This window comes from Parus major, chromosome 3 (assembly GCF_001522545.3).
Source record: "Parus major isolate Abel chromosome 3, Parus_major1.1, whole genome shotgun sequence".
Lineage (NCBI taxonomy): Eukaryota > Metazoa > Chordata > Aves > Passeriformes > Paridae > Parus > Parus major.
In genome coordinates, this window is record NC_031770.1 from 44,521,808 (window position 1) to 44,534,629 (window position 12,822).

Below are 12,822 nucleotides of genomic sequence, written 5' to 3' on the forward strand. Positions count from 1 at the left end.
GTGAGGACCATGCTTGGAGTATGACAGCCCCTCCACTAGGACAGTAACTGTATACCCCAAGCACAGAGGAATTCAGTAAGTCTCACATGTTGACACTCAGGATTTGTTTATAGCCTGTTCCACTTTCTCACTGTTAAGAAAAGACGAGTTAAGGATAAGTCATAAGAAAAGTCCCCAGTCCATCCAAAAATGATAAAGCCAAATTCTTAAAATATTTTAATAAAAAGTTAAAATCTTGTTTCTGATAAAAATTGTTATGACAGTTTGCCTTTGACACCTTAATGTGTAAAGCTAACACAATTCAGACAAAATTTCAAAATGAAGGGCATAAACTTAGAAGTAGCTTTGTAGTGGTTCTCCCAAAATTACTTCCAGTTGTTGAATTGTCTTCTGACACTGCTGTTCAACTTCTTCACATTCATCTAGAAAAAGAAATTAAGCAGGAATTAAATAGAGCAGTAATTACAAGGGTACCCAAGGAAGGCTTCATCACTCATCAGACACCATATATGAAACTATTATTCAGAAATATTTTGTCACTGAACTAGGCAAACTCTTTCTACTAACACTGATCTAAAACTTGCATGTGGGGAGATGTGCACAGGCTACAACACTGAAGAAACCACTGTAATTTAACTGAATTTCATGAATGTGTATGACATAATCCATTTTAGTTTGCATTTTGCACAGTATAAGCTACCATATGCAGTTTTATAGCAATTATAACAATGAGCCTGTCTGAATCTTTGAAATAAGTCACCCTTCACTAATGCCAGTTCAGAACATTACCTTCCATAAGCTCAGCTAAGAATGGAATAGATTCTGGGAGCAGGACCAGGTAGTTCTCCTTCAGTTTTTGTGCAACTTCTATCAAAGCAAGCAGGGCAGCAAACCGGACCTAAACCAAAACAATTATATAAGGAAACAAATGTTACAGTATAGTTCTTTGTTTTCTCCCAGCCCTGCCTTCTTTCCATTCATTATAAGGTTACAAGGTTTCATTACTGAAGGGAACGAGTTTTAAGCTAATTTAAATACTAACATCTGGGTTAACATAATGGCAAATAAAAATAACTTGCAAGAAGCAGATAATGTTGGTGAAAGTTATTTGATATTATGGACTTCCTGTCACATTCACTCTTAACACTATGAAAAACCAACTACACTCCCTTAGTATCTATAACTGTCAATAGGAGAGTCTTGACAAAACTCTAAATATTAAACAGGTCTGAAAGCTGGTAACTGTCTTCCAGTTACCCCTCTAAAGTGGCCCTGTCTTTGTACACAAACAATGATCTCTTAGTCCAACAGGTATCAAATCTTCAAAAAGCCCAAACCCCACAGTATGAAAGACATGGAATACTGACTGCTTAGAGTGAGAGCAGAAGAGCTTGCTGCACCCATCTCTACCACTTGTGAGTACTGTGGTACAGCACCAGTATTTTAATTTAGGCTACTATTTCAGCAATGACTTGGTTAATTCACTAATGATTTTGGGGACACTGTTCCCATCTTCCAGCACGACAAAGAAAACCAGTTCAAATTCTGATAGCTCCCAACCTTAGGAGAATTGTGCCTTGTCTTCAGCAGGATCTGGTAGTTCAGTGGTTTCCAAAGAGAATCATCTGCCACTGCCACTGAAAACTGAGCTATGCAGGGTATCAGGTGTGCTGTCACTCTTTCCTGGAACTTCTCATCTCCTCCAAGCACGTTTTCTAGCTGTGGAAGTAAAACGGATTCAGCCTCAGATAAACCCAGCCAAAAACACTTCTAGCTTTGGCTTTCAGGTACTCAAGAATTAAGTCAAAGCTTATCAGTGGGAATGCACTGGTCTGCAAGAGCTCAATAACATTCATGAACCTTATAGACTGAAGACATTTAAAAAAAAAAAACCCAGTAATTCGGAGCCTTAGGCAAAGAAATCAATAGTGTCTTTGGCCCAAAGCCAATGAACTAATCCCCCCTTTTTGTTAAGAGGGAGGACTGACACCTGATTTATTTTTTTTTAAACTATGGAAAAAAAAGTCAGCTATGAATTATTTTTATGGATTTGTCAATACCTGATCGACCAGAGGCTGCATCAAGGTTTCTGCTCTTTCTTTACTCAGAAACTTCTGGGTGTCAAACAGGAAGATCTTGTGCAGACAGTCCATGGTGAACTGCAATAGTAGACAGCTCTTTTCTGTGTTATTGTCAGAATCAAAGAAAGCTTCATCTACACACCAGCCAAAGAGAAGAAAAAAAAAAACCCCATCATCAACAGAATGAAAACACAAAACTTCCCCCTGCAGGACAGAAATATTGCTAGTCTGTCAACGTAGCTAAGGGATGTACTACATAGCAGTTATGTATTCATCACTCAGAACAATAAAGTGGATGTGATACATTATCTGGCTTTAACCTACTGCCCCAGCAGGTCTGCTACTGAAGGAAAGAAAAGAGAATAGCCACAGGCTACAGGAGAAGTGCTTGGCCATACCTGTGGATAAGGAGAATTTCTTCAGGTCACTACAACTGGGAGGGGCAAATAGATTCCCATAGAAAATAATAACAGCTATTTTTGCCCAAGAAAGCAGAGGAGTCTGAATACACCAGGTAGCATATAAGACAAGTCAATGACAAAAAAAAAGGAATAAAGTTAAAAGATAAACAAGTCTCTCTCTTTCTACACAATTTTATATGCAGGGAACTCACTGGGACTGACACTGAAAATTTTCACGTGGTCTCAACCTTGCAATAGCAGCCCCATGCCCATAGATGAAAAATGTCCTTTGGTTCCATCAGAGAAAGATTCCTCATTTACCAGAGGAAGAAAATTGAGAGAAATTAATTATGTGTGCTGTGAAATAAATCCTTTAAGACTAAAATTTCCACAATTAAAATTAACCTCTCAGCATTCAAGACAGCCTATCTGTAGCCAGTAACTGACAGCTTACCAGTTTTAGAAATGTTGACCTGGTTCAGTGTCTCAGCAAACGGCTTCACTAAATGACCAGCAAAGAGGGTGAAGAGACCCTTGAGCTTGTCTGCAATGCAGTCTGCTATTCGGTGGAATGTCAGCAGCCTGTCTCTTAGGGTAGCCTCTGTTTTGGACCAATCAAAGAGCTGAAAGTGAAAGGCAGATTAGCTGTTTCCTGTGTCTGTGCATTGGAAAACACAATTGTGCTGATGCAGATGAATTACATTTAGTATGCTTACCTTGAAGAAGAGGGGCCTGAAAGAAGCCTCAGAAAGTTTCATAACCATACTGATTAGACAGTCAATAATGTAAGCCTCTATCTTACCAACTTCCTCTAAATCATCCTAGAAAAATGAGAAAACATGATTCTAAGTTTGAAATATAAGAATTTGAGCTTTCAAAGTACATTTTAATTCTGTCCATTTCAGACTAAATACTTAACTACCATGTTTTCTACCATAAAACCAATTAGGAAGAGAATATCTGATACCCAGAATTTCAGAGCACATATACAATGGAATCTACTAATCTTTTTTTAAACGAGTGATAGAACTGGCATGTAGAGAGGTGCAGCTACTGCTCATCCTCCCAATCAAGCTACCTCGGCATGCTCTGTTCGGAAGTCCAAGACTTTCATGAAAAATGCTGTCAGTTCAGGCTGATGGGAGATCAGGTGCTCCTTCTCCATACCAGCAATGTGCTCCTTCAAAATGTTCATAAGGGGACCCAGGCAGTTCTGCCAAAACAAAAGCAAAGTAATGCAAAGGCAACTGTGATATAGACAGTAACTGAGAAATGTAACTAGGGAACTGGATTTATGTACTTCATGCATTTACTCATTGAAATACGGTTGGTGAAATAAATAAGCTTTTTCACTGTACTTTTGGAGGCTTAAGGTAGTAGGATTCCTGAAAAGCTTTTTGTCTATGCTCTGCCGTACTGGAGAGAATTCTGACTCACTCATGTTCCTGAAATCCTTTATGAATGGGATGATCTCCCAAGCATTCATCATCTAACACACAAAGGACATTAAACTGCTGGATCTCTTCCAGATCTACCTTTCCTGAATCACCGCAGCAGTACAAAAAACCCCAGAGATCATAATATAAAGACTGTGGTAGATTTGGCTGGGATGGAGTTAATTTTCTTCAGAGCAGCTCACATGGTGCTGTGTCTTAGATCTGTGGCCATAACAATGCTGATCACACAGCGGTGTTTTAGCTATTGCTGAACAGTGCTTGTGAGACTTCCTTTGTTTCTCGTTCTGCTGCCACAGTGAGCAGGCTGGTGGTGGCCCAGGAGCTGGGGAGGGGACACAGCTGAACCAAAATCTGGCCTGCTTGTTTGTTTTTTAATTCTCCCTCTTGATCACAGCACCAAAGGATGAAGAAACCCCTTACCTTGCGGGTATGCAGCACTTCACTGTAACACTTGGTAACTGCAGGCAGGAGTATTCGGGGGGCCAGTCTCGTCGCTAGGATGGTTTTCAGTGCTGCTACGCGGACACTGATCTGGGAAGAAGGACCAAACTCGGCCACAATCTTTTCCAAGCGGACAACCTGTCAGGAATTCCAACAAAAGTTAGGCCTACTTAGCAACTTAAGAACTTATTTTATAGTAGTGGTCTGCTGTAAATGTCAGACAGGTATTTTTCTGTTTGCACCACCTGGAACACCTTACATTAAGCTGTGTATAAAGCCTCACTGTCTTTATTTGACAAACACTGAAAGATGCCCATGTCAGCAGCAGAGGGTTAGAATTCCTCCAACAAGAGTGTCAGATACACATTTGAGGAGACTTTGGATATTACAGAATGATCTTTTGAGATTCATCTCCCTCTTCAAAGAGGCAAAATGAACCTATCTGAGGGAGGAGATGCTCTTAGGTTCTGTATCTGAGTTACCTGCGCAAGAAAGTGAGTAGAAGAGTAGTATGTTACAAGCTTTCACATGGTTGCCACACACTCCTACTTAAGTTTCAGAGGAAAAAAGCCATCTCTACAGCTTCTTCTGGGATCTGCACAGGTCCTGTCCCCACTTTACACACCTGTAGGAGCCACAGAGCTCACCTGCAACAAGCACTCCAAAAGATAAGGACTAAGGAAGTGTGGCAGTGTTTCTGCAACCTTTAGCAGAGCAGTGATGGCACTCAGCAGGTAAATCTCATTGGAGACCAGCTCCTTCTTACTTTTTAAAGTCTTCAAGAGTGCTGGCATCAGCCTGTGAATAACCAAACAAATAGAGAAAGGTGAAGTAACTGACCATTTGGAGGGATGTTTCCAGTCAAAAAAAATCCACCTGTTAAGCCTGCAAGGACAATTTTCACAAGAATTTTTACTTGCATATTTGAGAAAACTCAGGATTCTGGGCTCATTGCCATATTTTATGTTGAAGCTGATGAAGGATATTAGATTTAGAATCACAGAATGGTTTGGTCAGAAGAAATCTTTAAAGGTCATTTAGATAAACACCTTTCACTCTATCAAGTTACTCAAAACACTGTCTTTAGTTTTAAGATTTAATGACAAGAGACTTATATTTCTAAAGAAATGAAACAGTCTTACAAGGAGCACATTAGATACTTGGATTCTTCTTGAATAGGGAGAATAAAATAACGTAGCATGAAGGGCTTTCAACTGTACTCATTCTCATGTTTTTAAATGCAATCTGTTCTACGGAAAAAATACAGACTATGGTCTGATTTTTCTAAAGCCGTAAAGGTTGCTTCTCTAGTGACAGCAGCAGACTCCATAAGGAACTCTACTGTGCATTATAAAAGTCTTACAATTTTCCCCACTAGTTCCTAGTTTTACGACCACAAAGCACCTTCAAGCACTAGAAATACTTTTAATCTTGTCTACACAAAACACACATGGGACAGACTGCCATCTGGCCTTCATCAGCATTCCTTCAGTCATGCATTTTGGTATAACTAATTCCTGCTGCAGTTGGTTCTGTTAAGAAGAACCCAACAGTACCTTGGAAGCTGAGGTATTGCTTGTGCTTTCAGTGTACAGGTGACCTCAGCTATACAGAGCAAAGCACTTCCCATCACATTTTTTTCCTCTTTCTCTGAAGAAATGAGATCAATGGCAGTTTTCAGAACAGGCACAAATGGCGCCGGATTTTCTGTGCCAAAACCTTTGCAGAGCAGCTTGAGACTGAACAAAGCAGTCTGCCTGTTGATGGCTTGCTCCTCCTCTTCCTCCTTTCTTCTACACTTGACGATGGCAATGAGCTCAGGAACCAGCTCTAAGAGCTGCAGGATCTGAGAGGACAGAACACACACATCAGACATACAGTTAGAAACTCGGGACCTGCAAGGTAGCTGTGGGCAGGTGGCCTTGGTGTCACTGCTCAAGAGCCCTTGCCAGGCTTGCCACTGGTACTTGGCTTCTTTACACAGCATCAAGCACTTGCACATCTATCTCTCTCTGGGTACTTTTGCTAAAGGAACTGGGTTTCACCCCTTTGCCTCACCTGGCTCTTCTGCCACTTGGTGCGCTGCTGCACCTTGTTGTTCAGGAGGTCCATGGCCTTGCGTCTCACCGATGGCAGCTGATTCATCATCAGTCCCCCAATGACAGGGATGAAGGTTTCTGTGGGCAGTAATGCATTGACCTACAAGAAAACAAACAAAACAGTACCATAAGTGTTTTTGCATGCACTGTGACATGGCAGCCTCCTGATAAGACTCTCTTCAACTTCCCCCAAAGGTTTCAGGATCAAAGAAGAGGGGACAAGCCAGCAATGCTGTATCTGAGGCACACAAAACAATAGAGCAGGTTCTACCTAGTCCGTGTTCACTGGCTGCTGAGCAGCCATTATCCACTAGCTCTGAGATTTCCTGAACAAGTCCATTTATCTGCTCTCGTGGGCTATCCCTCTTTACCCAAAATAATTCTGCCAATGCCCTCTGCGTGTACATTGTGAAAACTGGAATATGCTTTACAGGTAAACAAAAAACAATTACAAGCCATAAAAAGATGTATGTTCTGACTTATGCAACAAGATAGCCACTCAATTTCTCATGAACTCAAATATAAATATATTAAAATATATTTCTAAAATATATTCAAATATATTTCTAATCAGAAAAAATAGTAAGATGAAAAGTGTAAGGATTTAATTTCATGTAGAAATATGCAACATCATTAGTTAAGTCATTTTATGAGTTAACAGTGAGAAATGCTTCCAAGAGGCATTTATCTCCACCAGCTGCCAGCAGAGTATTAAACTAAAGGAAACAAGCATTCCTGATTTTTGTTCTGCTTGTTCTAAGAAGCTGTTAGCTGTAGTTATTCAAGTTAGCTGAATTTAAACATTGCTGTACCAGGCTGCAGATCATCCAGTGAAATATAGTACTAATTCAACAAGAAACCCCACAAGGTTTATAATCATGTTAAGAAGCAAGAGCAGCGATGCCCCAGTGCTAACATGGGGGCTTAGTGAGACATACTTTATCCAGCATATCATAGCACTTGCTAAGCAGAACCCTCCAAAATTTGGCTGTTGGCTTGTCCACATTTCCTTCCACTGAAGATGCCACAGTGTTTATATAGTGAAGGACTTCTTCTAACAGCCTAGACAGAAAGGAAGTAATTTTTAGTAAGTAACAAGACTAAAGAAATCCATTGTTATCACTGGAAAGCATAAAATCTCACAAGAAAACAAAAATAAAAGGAAATTAAACAGAAAAATTTAAAAACAAGCATTCATGAAACACAGCATTTAAAATAAATCTTACATGCTTTTTCTCTTTTAACAAACATAAAAGTCAGGCTTCTGCAAAAGGAGCCCTCAATTTCCTATCACTGGCTTTATAGCACAATGGCTACAACTGTGATCATTGATTACTGGTACTTACACCAATACAGAGGCACCTGTGAACAACGATTAACTTTTTTTTCCTACTAATGAACCAATATATTGTGCTAAAAATCTGGAATTCCTTTAGTAATTCAGACATGAATAGCACGACAGTTAAGGCCAAGCATGTAAATAACCTCCATCAAAAATACAGAAAATAGTGAATACTGGGTAGAGCAATCTTTCAGAAATAAAAAGCTCCACATTCTATTAAAAGAAAAAACCAAACAAAACCCAAGTAACTTACACATAATAAATACTGCTTGTTGCAGAGGACATTAAAATAGTATTATTAGATTAAAAGACATTCTAATGGCACTACACTTTTAAAGATATTCCTGGGTTGCAGTAAAAAACAGTAAAAATAGGACTAGGGCATATTTAAAGCATACCTCTGTTCCAACTCCTGCAGCTCTTCTCTTTCTTCATATTCAACTATCTGGTTTAAAAAGCAAGAATGAAAATATGAAACTTACCTCCCTTCATTAAACTAAAACGCCAGATTACACAAATTTGGGATTTTTTTAATCAAATGTCCACTAACATGATAATTATGAGTCCCTACACTTGTACTTAAGCCATCATTCTAGAAGCAACATGAGAACCTTGGGCAATGCAGTCACATTAGCAAAGACATTTCATGCTGGTGGATGATTTTCAGCTGAAAAACTGGAACTACCAGCTAGAGTCAGAGCCTGAAATTCGTAACATTTTGTCTTTTCAATTAACAGCATGAATCTCACACTGAATTTCACAGGCTGTAAATGAAATCCCAAAATCCATAAAGCCAGTGGGAATACACTGGGACCAGAATTTCACTTGGTTACATATGCATTAGTCACATAAGTGGGAGTCTGTCTGGAAAAGCCTCATTAAAAAATAAGTAACATTACTGAGAGGTCTCAAAACTGTGTCAATAAAGGTGTCAGCAAGATACACTGGACAGTGTCACCCCTTTGAATACTAAAAAGTAAATTATACCTCAGCTACTACAATATGGCACAATCACTTACTGTGATCAGTCTAGAAGCAAATTGCCATTTTTACCTTTTTCACAAAACTCTGAGAGGACAGAAGCTGTGACATGAAGGAGACTGACAAGAATTTGAAGTGCCGAAGTTGTTTGTCGGAGTGAGACTCCACATTAAAGAGCTGCCCATCCTGATTTTTCGGCTTTGTCTTACATGTTCTTAACTTTTTTGTCCCAGGATCATCTGTTGAAGACATTGACAAAACAAATTTGCATCCAAGAATAAAAGATATTTCATTTCTGATCACAGAAACAAAGTCTAATTGCAGTTGTTCAAAGCCCCATCCAGCCTGGCCCTCAACACTGCCAGGGATGGGGCATCCACCACCTCTCTGTGACACCTGCTCCAGTGCTTCACCACTCTCAGAGTAAAAAGTTTCCTTCTTATATCTAGTCTGAATCTATCCTCTTTTAGTTTTAAACCCCTATCCCTTGTCCCTTACATTAGGAAGGTTTACATGCATTTGCTGGCTCAGTTCTGTGGTTACCTTCTTTGTTCTCTGGCAGCTCTGTCAGGTACTGGATTATTTTCATCACGCTCTGGAACTGCGAACATACATTAAATTCGCAGCAGATGGAAATCCAGAACTCAGTGTCTGCTTCCAGAACAGCATCCTGTTAATGGTTTAGAAAAAAAGAAGAAATATTCCAAGGACTAAGAAAGAATGTTTCTATCAATAATAATAAAAAATACTCAAAAACTCCTCAGTGAGCTTGCTGAGCTGGACACTGCCAGGATTAACACGGTAAAAGCAGCAAGCTCTTGGAGAGAACATAGCTTCAGAGGGTGCAGAGTGAGATTACACTGCTGCAGCAAAGACAATCTTCTCACCAATGTTCCTTTAATAACTCTTTCTGTTTCCCCATAAACTACGCTTTCATCTAATCTCAGGGCCTGCCTACACAAAAACTTAATAGGGTTTTCATCTTGGTCTGTGGAGAAAGACCAGTACCATATTTCACAAACACAACTGAAGAAAAAAAACCCAACTTCATTACTATTGAAGCACTACACGTTTAGATTATCAGCTCTTCAGATCAAGGATTGCTGTACAATATGATCTGATTTATTGTTCAGGTTCCAGAACATAACACCACTGAATGTACAGTACAACTCATAGTCAACATCACCACCAGGTTCTGCTGGAGCACAAATCCAGACAACACAACCTTTTCCAGCATAACCTGGGGCTTACAGAGAACCTTCTTAAAAGCAAGACCATGAACAAAAGACACCAGGCTCTCAAGGAAAAAGCTGACTCCCTCAGCCTGCTAACCTTGTCTGTGCTTGATGTCGCTGTCACAGTTTTGGTCACATACTGCTCAAAGAGCAGCACCAGGAGAACCCAGAGGAATTTGTCTCCTCCCACCGTAGTGATCAGCTGGGACAGGATGGGCAGGCGCCGGTGCTCCGGCACGTGGGGCAGGGCATCCACAAACACACGAATGATCTTGATCACCACCTCCTCCACGCTTCCTGAGGACTCTGACAAGTCACTGTCTTCAGCCTGTGCACAAATACAGCAGCTCAGACAGGTTACTGCAGATGGGTACAAGGTCTTGCAACTTCAGAAAGTAAAATGAAGCACTACGTCCCAGACAACAGCACTGCCAAATGCATAACCTCAAGGAAAACATAAGTGTTCCCAAAAAGAGCTTTCAATCATACAGTTCCTTTCAAGTGTTAAAGGAAGAGCTTCAAATAAAATTAAAAAAGGGGAAAAAAAAAAGAAAAATAAAAAAGAGAAAACTCTACTTAGCATCAATTGAAAAAAGACAGCAAAGCCACATCCTTCAGAAAACTTTGCCTTTAGGGTCTTAGATTCAAGGGTCCAGGAAAAATAAAATACATGGGCTACATGGTCTGAATTAAATAATATTAGGCTTGTCCCACATGTAATGATCGTGTGCCACAAATAACTTGTCACAGAAACTTGTGTGGGCTGCCAGGGGAGGTTTTAAAAGAAAAAAATTAAAGAAATCAAGTTGTCGCTCTTTTTATACAACAGAGACCTGCAAGAGGATGAAAAATGTGTACACATATAATTAAAAATAGTATGGGAAATCCTTAGCTCATTATAGAAGTAATTTTTTTTCCCCATTTCATTTTTACATGATATTTACACAGCATTTTTCATGTTTAAATCTGGCAATTATCAAGAATTAAGATTTCTTACATGCAAGTGGAATCTGAAAGAAGAAATGGTCGATTTGAAAAATGAGTATCAATTTTTATTTTGGTTTATAGCCATTTATCAAAGGGGTCCAGGCAAAGCCAAGAAAAGGCCCACAAACACCAGCTGGAAGAGTTAAAAAATTTGGCAAATATTATACCCTTACACTTCTTAGTGACCATATAGTAGTAGGAGATAAAAGAGTAGACCATATCTACTAATCCTATGACCATGACATATTACAGGACTAATAACCAGATCCTTCCTTCCAATGGTTCCTCTACTGAACTTGCCTGCTACTTTTATGATGAAAAGCTTGAACTTAAAGTATATTTCAGGTCCTCTCCACATATAGTTGTGGTAATTTTGGCTAAACCATTTATGAAGTGCAGGAACTCAAAAGACTGAAAAGAAGCAGCAGTCTGATGAACTTGGTCAGAGACAGAGGAGTCTAAAGTACATTATATGACAATCTAATGTCTATCAAAATAACCCTAGAGTAGGTGACAACTTATTCTACCACCAATATTCTAAATAATTTACTTAATTAATAAGCTTTCCATTAATTGGACAAATGTACCTGTATAAGAGCAGGAATAACCATCTGCACTGTCTTGTTAATTACTTGGAAAGTGTAGGTATCATCCAGACGCAAGACATTTGCTCCCATGAATGTAAAAATGGGCATAATGTTGTGAAGAACTTTATCCTGGAAAAGAACAGATGAAATTAGTTTATGTGCTGTGCATATTGTACCTGAAGGTGTTTCTCATTCCCACAAATGACACTTGATTGCTATAAAAAAAAACAAACCCAGAAAACCAAAAGAAAATCATGATTATCTTTCAAAATCTCCCTAAATGAGTTTTAAATGCATATTGTCCCTTAATGCTACTTACTGTGTGATTGGTAGAGTTCTAAACATTATTTAGAAACCATCTAAGCAAGTAATTAGAGTGGAAATTGAGAGCTTAGTGTGATAAAACACCTTTTATCCTTTCACTCAGTGCCAAGTAAATACAAGTAAAACCAGCTACAAGGAGATCTGCAGAAACTCAAATGTGGTTGTGGCACAGAGTCCAGTGATTTTCCTACCTGCCTTTTTTTTCTATCTGTAGAACATCTGCAATATCCACAAAATTCATGCAGGGTAAATCAACTATGCTCATTTCAATTTTGGGGGCTTTTTGGGGGCCTAGACTGTAATAATAATAACCAGTTTTAACAAGGCTGGATTAGAGGTGTCACCTAGCTCAAAAGTTAGTTTTCTAGATTTTGCCAGGACTTAGAGCAATAAATTATGGACATATTTTTCATTTAGTTTTAGTGACTGGAAGAAGTGTTTTAGATTTTAAAAGTGAGATGAGGTGAATACAAAATGTTTCCTTCTATTTTGACCTTGAAAATTTTCTAAGAGCCAATATTAATGTAAAATAAATGCCTGGTTCTATAGCAGGTGATGGCAATAAGATGGAAACAAAAAACCTCAAACAGTAAAACCACAAAATCCTCCAAAAAATTACCAAAAACATCACAGTTTTGTCTTTTGGAAAACATGCTACCTTTCCAAATGTGTGGAGAAAATACTGAGGTAAATATAAAGATGCAAATGGAGTTTGATACACCTGGATACATTTTGCTGGCTTAGAGTTTCAAAGCAAAAGAATCTTAGAACACTGTACAGTCAAATTTCAGTTCAGACATGAAAAGGCCTGTTTCTTGGTCAATTAAAATCAGAACAACCCAGTTTTATTATCAACTACAATTACATTTTTCAGTGTTGCACAAGAT

The 12,822-nt window shown here is 39.0% G+C and overlaps 1 protein-coding gene across 1 annotated transcript in view; it reads right to left on the bottom strand.

Annotated features, from left to right (window-relative positions):
• Positions 1 to 184: 184 nt before the first annotated feature.
• Positions 185 to 12,822, bottom strand: part of HEATR1 (HEAT repeat containing 1) — a 34,963-nt gene continuing 22,325 nt past the window's right edge. Inside the window, exons 29-45 of the mRNA XM_015621953.3 lie at positions 11,612 to 11,740; positions 10,135 to 10,365; positions 9,346 to 9,472; positions 8,875 to 9,041; positions 8,220 to 8,266; positions 7,418 to 7,541; positions 6,439 to 6,579; positions 5,937 to 6,226; positions 5,028 to 5,178; positions 4,360 to 4,518; positions 3,561 to 3,695; positions 3,199 to 3,303; positions 2,937 to 3,105; positions 2,061 to 2,215; positions 1,561 to 1,719; positions 790 to 898; positions 185 to 422 (exon numbers count right to left, since the gene is read on the bottom strand). Coding sequence (XP_015477439.1) covers positions 334 to 422; positions 790 to 898; positions 1,561 to 1,719; positions 2,061 to 2,215; positions 2,937 to 3,105; positions 3,199 to 3,303; positions 3,561 to 3,695; positions 4,360 to 4,518; positions 5,028 to 5,178; positions 5,937 to 6,226; positions 6,439 to 6,579; positions 7,418 to 7,541; positions 8,220 to 8,266; positions 8,875 to 9,041; positions 9,346 to 9,472; positions 10,135 to 10,365; positions 11,612 to 11,740 — 2,487 coding nt within the window. The 3' untranslated portion in view covers positions 185 to 333. The remainder of the gene's footprint in view (positions 423 to 789; positions 899 to 1,560; positions 1,720 to 2,060; positions 2,216 to 2,936; positions 3,106 to 3,198; positions 3,304 to 3,560; positions 3,696 to 4,359; positions 4,519 to 5,027; positions 5,179 to 5,936; positions 6,227 to 6,438; positions 6,580 to 7,417; positions 7,542 to 8,219; positions 8,267 to 8,874; positions 9,042 to 9,345; positions 9,473 to 10,134; positions 10,366 to 11,611; positions 11,741 to 12,822) is intronic.